The sequence below is a fragment of the Chanodichthys erythropterus genome, chromosome 19 (assembly GCF_024489055.1).
Source record: "Chanodichthys erythropterus isolate Z2021 chromosome 19, ASM2448905v1, whole genome shotgun sequence".
Classification (NCBI taxonomy): Eukaryota; Metazoa; Chordata; class Actinopteri; order Cypriniformes; family Xenocyprididae; genus Chanodichthys; species Chanodichthys erythropterus.
Window position 1 is genome coordinate 53,413 of NC_090239.1, and position 13,218 is coordinate 66,630.

General features: G+C 39.3%; 1 protein-coding gene across 3 annotated transcripts; it reads left to right on the forward strand.

Annotated features, from left to right (window-relative positions):
* Window positions 1–595: 595 nt before the first annotated feature.
* LOC137007947 (cadherin-related family member 1a) lies at window positions 596–12,762 on the forward strand. Of its 3 annotated transcripts, none has more exons than XM_067369664.1 (18): window positions 596–698; window positions 835–1,044; window positions 1,487–1,582; window positions 1,942–2,087; window positions 2,194–2,244; window positions 4,651–4,740; window positions 4,854–4,940; window positions 5,882–6,028; window positions 6,196–6,339; window positions 6,451–6,529; window positions 6,713–6,813; window positions 6,911–7,114; window positions 7,739–7,888; window positions 7,966–8,130; window positions 8,359–8,426; window positions 9,360–9,588; window positions 9,786–10,040; window positions 11,472–12,762. In XM_067369664.1, the coding sequence occupies exons 2-18, from the start codon at window positions 984–986 to the stop codon at window positions 12,048–12,050; spliced, it is 2,652 nt and encodes an 883-aa protein (XP_067225765.1). In that variant the 5' UTR covers window positions 596–698; window positions 835–983; the 3' UTR covers window positions 12,051–12,762. The 3 variants fall into 3 exon arrangements, with proteins under 3 accessions (XP_067225765.1, XP_067225767.1, XP_067225766.1); XM_067369666.1 differs by having other exon boundaries at window positions 5,918–6,028; XM_067369665.1 differs by having other exon boundaries at window positions 612–709.
* The last annotated feature ends 456 nt before the right edge of the window (window positions 12,763–13,218 follow it).

Here is a 13,218-nt window from a genome sequence, read left to right on the forward strand (position 1 = left end):
TCTGTTTATAGTGTAAATATATATGTATGTATGTTAGGGTTAGCATACATTATTTATATATATATATATATGTGTGTGTGTGTGTGTGTGTGTATATACTGTATGCATGTATGTATTCTATTTTTATGTTTTGTGATGGTTGTTCGTGAGTCTCTTGTTTGTCCTGAGCAGTTAAACTGAGCTCTGTTCTTCAGAAAAATCCTCCAGATCCTGCAGATTCTTCAGTTTTCCAGCATCTTCTGCATATTTGAACCCTTTACAACAGTGACTGAATGATTTGAGATCCATCTTTTCACATTGAGGACAACTGAGGGACTCCAACACAACTATTAAAAAGGTTCAAACATTCACTGATGCACTTTCATTGCTGTTTGCAGCTTTAATGGAATTTTTTTCGGGTTCATTGAGATATATTGTTTAAAATGTTACTTTTCAAAGGGTGTGTACTCATTTACACTGTATAAAGCTGAGCAATTCTCGTGACCGTTCTGCGTTCAGTCAAATGTGTGACGTGTGAACTACTTAAAACCCCAATGTACGTCACATTCACCCCTTAAAATAACTCAGGGAGATGTTACAAATGTACACTTCATAGGAAAATGATGGATGTATTGAAGGTTCTGTCCTTCCATTTCTTTTAGTTCTGAAGGTACAGAACAGATTGTCTAAATCTACATAAGCCTCAATTATATCTCTAGGTAAAAAGCAGGTATTATGGAGTCTGACCTTAAAATGAATGTTAAGTTTAAAAATGAAAATTTGGCACTGTGTTCCTAACCCCTGCTCCTTTCTTCTTCGAGTCTTGGTGATGGTTAGATGTGTTTGTTGTTCTAGGTCCGTCTTTGAGTCGTGAGCTGCAGTGAGTCACAGGATTACGGAGGCTGCTTCTCCTGCGCTCAGACGTGTTTAAAGACGTCTTCAGATGGGCAGCGGCTGCATCTCTCACCATATGATCCTTCAGTCGGTTCACACTTTTCTGCAGGATGAAGAGTATGAGGGAAAAACAGACTGTAATTCTTCTCATGTCACTGTGGATGTCTATGGGTGAGTTACTGAGTGTTTTACTGGTTAGAGACGAGACTGTAGTCTTTGTGTAATCAGCTTCAGAACTGTGACTGTCTCAATAATCCTTTAAGTATAATGTGAGTGTTCGCAGGAGAGCAGAGCTGTGCTACTTGGTTATTTGTCCTTCAATATACACATTTAACTTAAAACTTGAAACAATTTACAGTAAAACTATTGTTTTATTTTTAGAGCAGTTATCTAAAATGCATGTAATTCTCACTAAGAATTGAATTTGAATAACTGAATTTCACATGCATTGGTCCAAATGATTTCTGTGTCAGTGATTTCGCTGAATGCTTTTGTCAGTCTACCAAAGATGTCACAACCAACACTTTATTTCATTCTGATGTTTCATGTTCAAAAAGCTTGATGTGTATTTCCATGTTATTTGATGCTGAGTTCGAAGTATCTGTGTTTTCAGGGAAATCTGACTTCGCACCGTATTTCTATGATAACGGAGCTGGCAGCAGGAATGGAAACATGGCACTTTTCAGTATCGCTGAAGACACATCTGTTGGTTAGCACTCAAATGCACCTCACTTCTGTGATGACACACTGATATCATGCCGTCAGACTAACAGAAAACATAAGAACATCAAATGCTGTATGCTGGCGTACGCACAGACCGAATGTGTCATATTGAACTGATCACAGAACAGAGATATAATGAGCCAAATCTCTGATCATGCTGAATTCATTTTTGTTGTGTGCCGAAATTCATTTCTCAGATATTCAGCTAATTTTGATGCAATATGAGTGACAAAGAATTGCTTCCAGTGCGTTTCTGGTTTTAGGTCATCTCAGTGTTGAGGAGCACATACTGTATGTACACATACTTTGAGATCATTTGTTCATATTTGACTCGTTCTTCCACAGGGACTCATGTGTACACGCTGAACGGCTCCGATCCGGAAGGGGAACCCGTGACCTACGGCTTGACCTTTGATAAGGGCTCCAGAGAGTGTTTCAGTGTTGAGCCCAAATCAGGGAATGTGACTCTCATTGAAGATCTGGACAGAGAGGTGAGTGTACATGTTATTAAAATGGCACATTATATGGACATAAATCAGGAAAAATACCAGCTGAAGTCTGATATTTGTGTTAATAATGAAACTTTTGATTGTTAAGGTTCAGGATGAGATCGTGGCATTTGTGACCATCACAGATGGCAGAAACAAGGTGATAAAACATGATTGCAACACATTTAAATTACAGGCTCGCTTCTTAAAGCAGAAGTGTGTTGTTGTTTGTATGTTCTGCTAGTGGCGTGTCATCGAATGAGTCAGTCATTGGTAGTTTGTAAGGAGTGAAACATTGTAAGGTGTGTTTGACTTCATGTGGCACTGCACAGACCGACCGTATCATGACAAATCAGACAAATTAGTGCATAATAAAACCAATTGCACGTAATGTCTTACACTAGAGTAACTGTTAATTAATAAATAATACTTATAATAGCTTATTAAGTGAATAATTGAACATCATTAATTTGTTTTATTCATAACTAAAATATTTGGGCATTTAACACTTTTTTTTAACACACAGTTATATTAAAGATGATTGTGAATACATGCAGGGTTAGAGCAAATGCGTGTATGAACTAAGCAGTATCAGGCTAAGCGGGTATCTTTATGCTATGCTAGTACATAAGCTAACTAATACAGACATAAATGGTCATTATAACGTAGTTGAAACAGCATTTATCATAACATGATTTTGTAGGAATTGTAAACAGGTGCTAAGAAGAGGACCAATTAAAAACAATTTGAACCAATGGGAGCACATGGATTCCTAACGGAGACCCAATTTTTGGGTAGTTTGTCACTACACCAGCATCTGACTGGAAGCAGTGCATGTTGGGTAGAAATTTTGTCCAACTTGAGAAGACGGCACTTCCACATTTCCACTGTGATGAATGCCATCAAAACAGCAGTGTCTCGCTCAGGCTGCATGACCTCCGATGATGACGATTGGCCAGATTCGTTGGATGACAACAATGACACATTTTTATGTTTATTCTGACACCTTCAGGGGAAGTTGAACAAACTCAGGGTTATAGGATTAGTTTCAAGTTGACAATACCAAACCACTCCAATCCGGCTTTGTTGGTACCATGATGCTGATCATCAACTTCCTCTGTCAACTCAGGCTTTGATCCTGAGTTTGTGGAGCGTTTGCACATGAATCTGTGACATCAGTGGCAAACAGCCAATCACATGCTTTGCAGCATGATAAACTGTGATTCACTTCTCGCGAGAGAGTCAACGCGATTCAAAACTCTTTTGCTGCAAATGAAGAATTTAAACACATTTACACTAATGGAAAATACTTGTCTGTGCAAGAGGACAAATAAAAAAAACGATCTTTCTCTATCAGGGCAAATGAAAGTTGTGAAGTTAGTTTATATAGTTGATATATTGCGAAAGAGACATACTTGTAAGGTCACATCATAGTTAAAGTTTATTTACAGCTTATTTATATTACATATGATCTGTATATATTAATATTCATCAAAACTAAATGCTTAATAATAACGGTTAAACTAAAATTGCATGTGTGTAATGGATTAATAATATAGATCATATAATAATTATAGAAATCATATATAAATAATATAATAATTTTTTTTGTTTTGTTTTTGCTGCTATAGTGTCTTTAATTTGGAGGAAGAGAAACTGGGGGAGTGACTTTATTGCGTTGGATTTGTCAGTGTCAGTTTGCTCACATCTGATTGGTCCAATTTCAGTTGGAGATCTCTAACCCAGAACATATCCTGCCCCGGAGCAGGTTAGCTGTGGAGCATAAGTTACTATGGCGATGAACACCGCTAAAAGCAAAGTCACTTTCATGGTACCTAAAACACAGAATTGGTGCAAACTAATCTGAAACTTAGCCAGCGAATCTGGCTTCATGGTACAGGCCCCAGATCTGCTAATTCTCACAAATCCATATTTTCATACAAGTAAAATAATTTTAATGTAATCTTAATGTTGTGTCAAGTTTATTAACATAAAACTGATGAAAATGACATTCAGGTGCAGTACAGAATCTAATGAATGAAAAGTGTTGCTACATGTAAATGTCTGAAACAAGTTTGGAAAATGCAACAATTACTGCATGTAATCCAGTTCATCTGCGACGTCACGTTTTGGACTCCAAACCCTGACTAGAAGCAGCAAATCGATCAGTTGAAGTCAAACACACCTTGTGACTCTGTGACGCTTTCACAACATTGATTAGTGTGAGGAACTTCTGACTCAACCAGTGACGTGAGCTCGTTTAGTGTTAATGCCAATGTGATCTGCTGACTGGAATCTGTTTGGCTGCAGGAATGTTTGGGAAATAATCATTAATTTAGGATTTTGTTTAATGCTGCTAGTGGTGCCAAAATTACACACTTCACCTTTAAGAAGAGGTATAAATAGCCTTTGACACTGGATTTCAATTATAGTTGTTCATTAATTATTATTTAGTACCATAGTCCTCTGTATTATGTGTGTTGTGTTTAATGTGCTTTAGTGTACATTTTTGACAATGAATGTGCAAATTGTCAGGTCAAATTTACTTTATACCTCGTTTCTCCAGGTTGTAGAAAATGTGCGAGTGTTTATCACAGATGTTAATGACGAAAAGCCTGAGTTTTTAAATCGACCATACATAGTGGATGTCCCCGAGGTAAGAATGAAAAGCAGTTTGGAAACGAATGGATGCGTGTCATAATAAACAGTCTGCATTATTGGCGAATCTCTTCTAATGACGTGTTTGAATGTCTGTGATCTGCGTTGAAGGACGCCGCCTCGGGCAGCAGCATCTACAGGGTTCAGGCCGTCGACAGAGACCTCGGCTCTGGAGGAAGTGTCTCCTACTACCTGCAGGTTAGACCAAACAACTTCCTGTGGCATCAGTGGTCACTCTTTTAAAAATCTGATTTAGTCCCTTTCTCAAGGGAATGAGTTTAAAATAATAACCACTGAACATATTTTAATCTCTAAGATGTCATAAGCTTTGTGTGCTAATACCAGTGTTAACATTTATACTCTGTGTCTGTAGAGGACAGTCATGTGGGATGCTGCAGAGACACTGACACACACACACACACACACACACACACACACATCGCCTGTCGAACAGACGTGACACCAAAGTACCATCAGAAAATGTGCTGCTACTGGATTAAATTTCAATTACATTTAGGCAGGTTGAGGGCTTAGCCTGGCTTACCTCTGCGCTCGGCCACATGTCGCTCTGATTCATGAGGCATCTGAGGTCGGACATTTCTGAACATTTCCCACACCAAAGTGAGCCGAGCATCTGGCCTCTAAGTGCATGTTTCTCAGAGGAAACGTGAACGTCTATTATTCTTATACTTTTTTTAAAACTACATGTTTCATCATTTCTGATATAATTATTCTACATGCAGCTTTCATGAGCTCAAATTAATTGAATGAATTCAGGAAATATTTGTACTTTTACAAATCCATTAGTCACCCTTCTGGAAGAAGTGCCCTGTTAACATCACACAGGCCCATACTCGAAAAAAAAGACCGCAAAGTTTATGAGGATTTGGAAGAGTATATTTGGCACAGAAATACTCCGTCATACACCCAACTCGTGCTTTGAAACTTTGGCCGTGTTGAGCATGAGAATCCAACTCTTTAACAGTGTAAATAAGTCAGAATGCATGAAATAGCATTACACATGCGTGACAACCAAGCTCGTAACGTCTGAGAGTCATCTTTTGGAACAGATCGGTCTGAAACGGTTGAGGTTCGGACAGAAGAGATTGTAATTTTGAGAGATGTGTTATATATTTCAGGAAAGAAATCTTCATCAGTTGTCATTTCGTTTGCAGTCCAGCAGTAAGTTCACCATCGACGGTCACAGTGGCGTTCTGCGCATCAGACCTGGTGAATCTCTGGATTACGAACTGTCCAGGACTCATTTTGTCACTGTTGTTGCAAAGGTGAGCAACAAAATCCTCTCTGTTCTTTGTAATAGTTTGGGGAGTTTGCTTTGATCTTTCACTAATGCCTTTATGTTGTAAAATGAAGTCCAAAGATAAGAAGAATTTTCTCTTGTGGCCGTTTAAATCAGTGACTATCTGAACATCGTGCTGTGCATCTATTTCAGGATGGAGGTGGTAAATATCACGGGAAATACCAGGTTATGACCTCAACAGCCATCGTAACCATCAATGTCATCGACACCCAAGATTGTCCTCCAGTGTTTGTTGGTACTCCGTATTTTGGATTTGTCTATGAAGTCTCTGTACCAGTAAGTATGAGACTATTTCATATACATTTCATATATATGTATGTTTGTGTATTTCTAAAATCCATGAGCTTTTATGACAATGTTCTGTCTTTTTTTCTGTTTTGTGTCCAGGGTTCAGAGATATTCACTGTTTTTGCCAAGGACGGGGACCAGAACAGCCCCAATCCCATCCATTACTCCATTCTGAACGGTCAGCTGCATTATTGCTTCAGTGCTCATTTAAATTTCTGAACTGGAGAGCTAAACATCTGCCTTCATGTCATCTAGCTCAATTTATCTACCAAGTTCAGTCTTAATAATGTTAGATTGTGCTAAACTAAGAGCTTCATTAAATCTGTTGTACAGCGTCTGTCTCTTCTTCTGTTCACTAAAGGCAGCGACGGCTTCTTTAGCATCAACAGCACCAGTGGGTGTATCAGCCTGACATCATTTCCTGTACAGCTGAGGAATGAGTTATATGAATTAAAAGTCAAGGTTGGCTATAATTATAATATGAATATCAGTAAAGATTGAGTGTCTATTTATAAGTAGTATCATGCATGACATAAGACTTGCTTCATTTTAAACCAAGGCTTCGGAGGTTGGACCTGACAACCAGATAATTGACTACGCCATCACCACAGTCAGTATTCGTGTGGTGGACCTGAACAACCACCCACCCACATTCTACGGCGAGAACGGCCCACAGAACCGGTTTGAGCTGACCATGTACGAACACCCGCCGGAGGGAGAGATTCTCCGAGGTCTGAAGATCACAGTCAACGACTCTGACCAGGTGCACACACTGAACATGATCACACATTAAACTTTTGCCTCGTTTCATTGCATTCACCAGCAGTCGCCACCATTCATACATGCATTTCATTTAGAAAATATCCCTGCGTTCCAGTCTACATTCTGATCATAAATGCAGAGCTATAAATAGTAAATGTGTGAGAACTGTAAAGTGAGGGCTGTTCTTCCAGTGTGAATCGCACAATTCAAGTCCGTTTTGCTTAAATTGAGAGTGGATGACGGCCCACAGATTGCTCTGCTTTCAGAAAATTAATGTTGTAGATTTACAACACGTTACACAAATCAAAATGACAGTGATGCTCAACATTCACACTTTAAATCTGTTACTGAAAGGCCAATTTAAACCTAACAATAAACTTTTGCCATTTTGTAAAGTTTAAGACAATTTTTTATTTAATATTTAAGATATTGTGATTGATCATATTATGTTGGGAAAAGATATGTCATCAGGTTTCATCTGTACACACGCACACACACTCTCTCTTTTTTAGCCTAATACACTTTTATCTTTTAACACTTATACATAAACTGTTTCCTGTGGATGTTTTAAGTAGTTTTTCTCTATTAATGTACCATATCCTATGATCTCTCCCATGTCATCCAGGGAGCGAATGCTAAATTTCGACTGCTGCTGGTGGGACCCCGAGTTCTCCGTGTGGTTCCTCAGACGGTTCTCAATGAAGCCCAAGTCACCATCATTGTGGAAAACTCAACCGCAATCGACTACGAAAAATACCAGTTCTTAACATTCAAGGTCTGATCCTGATCTTATGTTTGCAGTGTGTCATCTCATGGTGTTTTATGCTGAGAAGTGCGTATGCTGTTTTTCAGCTGTTAGCAGTTGAGATCGACACTCCAGAGCGCTTCAGTGCCACCGCGGATATTCTGATCAATCTTTTGGACACAAACGACAACATTCCAAAGTTCTCCTCGGAGTTTTACATTGCCAGGATCCCTGAAAATTCACCCGGAGGCTCCAACGTCGTCTCAGTGACCGTAAGCATCTTTGTGAAATGATGTTCAACCAAGACATGAACACTAAGTGCTAAATTTAGGCAGAGTTGTCTGCTCCTTTGCTTATATTTGTAGAGAAATGAGCTTTCCAGAACAAATGCTCCGGTTCATAATCTTACAGCAGGGGAATATTTCTCAGCTGCAGGTCTTACATTGAGTGGTTTGGTGCGTTACGTGTGGAGCACTGATGTGTGTTTGCTGTTTTTACAGGCAACAGACCCCGACTCAGGACTTTGGGGGGAAGTGAAATACTCCATCTACGGCTCTGGCGCTGATCTGTGAGTACAGAGAAATACTGTAGCTGCTCCGTCAATACTGAACATCATGGCTTCGAATAAGTGATTCTGCCACTTAGGCAGAGCCATACTGAGCTCCAGTAACAGAGATGTTCTGCCTTTAACAACATAGCATTTTGTTCAGTCATCTGTTTGGATTGAGCTTTAATTAATTACAGACGTCACTCTTCAAACAGCTGCTTGAGATTTTTGCACAAAAGATATCTAAAATGATGGATTCGATGGCAAATCTAACTCAAACAGAATGGGACCAAATTCCAGCATCTGCGATTTAGTGTGTGACGTTAGTTTTGTCAGGTCAAAAAGTGTCACATAAACACAAGCGAGGACCCAAACACAGGCGAGAGTGAGGGATCTAAGGCCTGTAAAGGACTAAAGGACAAGTACAAAACGGCTTACAGACAGACTCCGGTGAGGGAGCAGGCTAATCTTGTTATGGGATTGGAGAAATAAAAATAGCATCTCCACACCCCGCGAGTGAGTCAGGGCCCAATTAGCGAGCGATTTGACAGCTGGAGGTAGAACACATACGGGTAATGCAAAACCTGTAAATTTATGCCTTGATTCTTCCCCAATGCAGGAGGCAAATTATAATGGTGTGAAAAATAGCAGGTTTCTGGCTGACTGTTAATTTTCACACTCACAAGAAAAAAAAGCAGCTGCTTGAAATCCAGACTTGATGAAGTTCTTATAATGGTTTTAATATCAGGCACAGGCCCGCATGTTTATTTTGATTTTAAAACAGCCAGTGAATGGAGCTTCTGTGTTTTATTCCATCATTACCGCACTGAAACATGTCTCGTCCTGTGCAGGATGGTATTCATTGGACACTTCTCATGCTAGACACATGAGTTAAACATCATTTGCGATGTTAACCACATCATATTTTTAAATAAAGTCTTGTGTCTGTTTCAGATTTCTCATTCACCCCACATCTGGCATCATTTACACGCAGCCCTGGGCCTCTTTAGATGCTGAAGTCAAGTCAAAATATAATTTCTATGTAAAAGCTGAAGACACTGAGGGGAAATACAGCCTTGCAGAGGTTTTTGTCACTGTGCTCGACCAAAATGACCATCCGCCAGAGTTCAACCAGAACTTCCTGGAAAAGACCATGATTATTGGAGCACCAGTGCAAATACAGGTTTGTGGGCTTGTAGTTTTTGTTCTTTAACAAAATTTGCCAATAATAAAAAGCCAAATCTCTCATTGCGCCTGACGGCATGAACTCCACAACCTGCTTGAAGTTTTGCATCTGTGAGCAATTCAGCTGAACAAGACTGTCACTACTGGTGTGAATATAAATGAGATGATTTGGATTTGATTCTGGTTTGTGTTCAGGCTGTGGATGAGGACGCAGAGGAACCCAATAACATCATTGAATATTCCATCATGAAGGCAGATCCAGACAACATCTTTGACATCAACACATCCACAGGAGAGATTAAGCTCAAACCGTACATCAAGTCTATGGAGATCGTGCAGAACATCACCAGACAGAAGGACTGCAGGTGGTCTGTGGTGGTTCAAGCCCGTGATCGAGGCTCTCCGTCCTTCAGCACCACAGCCGTTGTCAAAATCGACATCACAGAGGCGGTGAGACGAGGGTCGCTGTATGCGTTTAAAACAGCTTTGAATGATTATTTTTCCATTTGTGTTTGTGAAAATACCATATTACTACCACGTGCAGCACTTTGGGTTATGATGTGAATACCTTGGCATAGGAATATGGATTGTGTATAGTTTATAAACAACTGTTTTATTCAGTAGTGAACTGTGACTTCTGAACCGTGGCCCCTCATCCCCTTCCCTCGTCGGGAAAAAAGTAAACTCAGCCTAAAATCAGCCTAGCTATGTCCTTTTCTATAATACTGCATTTTACTTCTAACAAGAAATGCCACATACAAACATAAGAGTTAGCATGAGCGTTCTCACCCAAATGAAGCAAAAATTAATAAATTGCAGATCCTCATTTCAAATAAGTGCATCATCACACAATCGGTGTGCATTTCAGCGGAATATGGTGACAACTGCCACAAAAACAACTAAATTTAATGTAAGCCGACGCATGTCACTTCCGCATCATCAGTGAACAGCGACCCATCACCACAAACATGCAATGCTGATAATAAACATATCATTAGACTGGGACAGTTAAACTAATGATTTGGGATAAATGTAACCATTATGCAGAATTACAGTAAATGTGCATGTTAGTAAGTTACAAAATTTACAGATTGACCAGAAGTTTTCTCAAGTAAAGCTTAACATAAGTAAAACAGTGGCAGCGGTGGCCAGAATGAAATCAGTCACATAATCTATTAAATTTTAAATAACTTACCCAAACAGCAAACAGCTCTGGCAGCAGAGCTTTAGCTTCTTGTCATCTGTGGTTGAAATGCTTTTAAAAGCTTTGGCTTTCTGCACAAAAGTTAGCTCTTCCTTTGCAGATTAACTCCAGCTTTTCTTTAAAAGTTAGTATTGAAAATGGTGTTGATAATACATTAGCAATGATGTCCTCCTCATTAATGTTATGGTTTCCATAGCAATATTATCAGCGTTTTTTCCCGATCGCGTTCCCAGCAGCGGGCGGAACGCGTCATAACGTTCGTGATAACAAGGCACACCCATTTAGAGGAACGATATGATTGGTCAATTTTCCTGTCATTCGAAATCTGTCTCTCATTGATTGGCCCTCTGTAACCTCACAGCTGGACCACCAATCACAGAGCTGAAAACGTTAGGCTTTAGAATTCCAAATATGGAGAAAACGGACGTCTACACAACACAACTGAATAGACCGATTTGAGTTTATTGTCAAATTATAAATTCCTAAAATAAAATTAGAACCGATGACTTTTTTTATTAAAAAAGAATTAACTTTTGAAACAATTATTTAAAAGTTTGTACAATTTATTTTTTTACAACAGTTTAGGCCCTCTGGTTTTATTGTACCATGGTACAGCCACAGTACTTTTTCATGGTGTGTACATTATTTACATCCCTTTTTTTCTTTATTTTTTGTAGAATAGTCTCAAAGGGCCCATGGCTGCCTTTCTCATGCAGAGCCGGGACAATCCACTGAAAGCTCTGGGCCTGGCGGTCGGCATCATTTCTGTTATGGTGTTGGTGACAGTTATGATCTCCACGGTTATGTTCTTTCGCAACACAAAATCCAATAGGATCACGCCAGCACGTCGCATCATACGCAGGAGGCCCAAAGAACAGCGGCACTGGACCTTCAGGTCAGCGTTTGGACAGAGCGACCCTAACGCTGGCCGATTCCTCGATGACGATGATGACACGAGTGGCAACAGCAGCTCCAGACCCAAGCCTCCTCCACCCAGCGCTCCTGTCCTGCCTCCTGCGCCTCCAGCCGGCTCCAGGCCGAGCGAGCGCGTGCGGGCCGTGCCCACGGTGTCCGGCGCTCTGGCCTCTAAAATCCCCAGTCGCAGCTCCAGCTGCAGGACGAGCAAAAGCACAGATGGCCATGAGAGATCCGGCCACAACAAAGACGGCAGTGGCATGAGCTCCGCTCTTGTGTCTGAGCTGAAAATGAGAATAGAACAGAAAATTATTGAGGCAAATCAAGGTTATTATTACTGACACACTGACGCATTGGACATGTTCTACATGTGTGAACCAAACATTTGATGTTACAAACAGCTGTTTGTGAAGAATGTTTCTTTGTGTGTGAAAAAGTGTTTTTAAAGTGGCCATCTGGTTCATCTAAAGTGTTTCTGTTTTTCAAAATGGCATACAGTCATAATTATATGATCTGGCTTGTTTTCTTGCAAGAAAAAAAAAATCATAAAAAAACCTTGCCAATGCTGGTCTATGCACATGTGTTTGTAAACAGAAAACAGCTAATTAAGTGCTGTTTATTTCAGTAATGTACACCTCAAGTCCTGCTGTGCTTCTTCCAGTTTATGCATTAGTTCTAGTGATGCCAAATGCCACTGTAATCTCATAATTAGCACCATACTGCCATCTTTAGGTTTCAATACATTTAGTCTAAGCAGTCTAATCATTAATACCCAAAACAGCCCTTTCTGTCCATCGTTTTCAATAGATGTGCTGTATGTAGATGTGTCCTACTGTCTGACTATTTCTTCTTTGAACAACTTTTGCCTTGAGGATCTTCGGTGAAAGTCTACTGACTGTACGGACATCGGAAACCAGACTCTCTCATTTGTAGTTATTGCTGTCAAACCTTTTTATTATTATTTTTATTGTTTTTATTCTTTTGTAAAGACAGTTTTTTCACTGATATTTTGGAAGTGATTTAAGAGCAGATGAAAATACATGTGCTATTTGTACGGCATATCAAAATGTCAAGTGTGTTTATCATGTAAACTCTGTGCTATAAATCCATTTAGAAATAAAACATTTTTAAAGTGTTATTTAAAAAAGAAAAAAAAAATGAAAAGAGATTTTTTTTCTACTATTCAGTTTTGCAGCAATAGTAATGTTGAAGAGTAAAATTGGAGCAGTACAGAAGCTACTTGCTGAAATATTTTTCATGTTGTTTTAGATAATTCAAATATTAATTTTAATTATGTGTGTGTGTGTGTGGGGGGGGGGCATTCATGACCAAACAAAACAGCTCCAAACACTCTATAAGATTTACTAGAATTATGGCAATCTGACTAATTGTCATTCATGTATATAAAAAAAAGAAAAGAAAAAAGATCCACTTTACGATAAACAGAATGAATCCACCTCACCTTTAATGTTTGACATTTATTTCACAAACATTTAAAACAATGCACAT

Bases quoted from the DNA above. Each gene is read 5' to 3' on its own strand.
- LOC137007947 (XM_067369664.1), top strand. From the start codon at position 984: ATGAAGAGTATGAGGGAAAAACAGACTGTAATTCTTCTCATGTCACTG. The intron at 4,741-4,853 runs GTAAGAATGAAA...TCTGCGTTGAAG, and splicing joins ACATAGTGGATGTCCCCGAG to GACGCCGCCTCGGGCAGCAG. The intron at 4,941-5,881 runs GTTAGACCAAAC...TATATATTTCAG, and splicing joins GTGTCTCCTACTACCTGCAG to GAAAGAAATCTTCATCAGTT.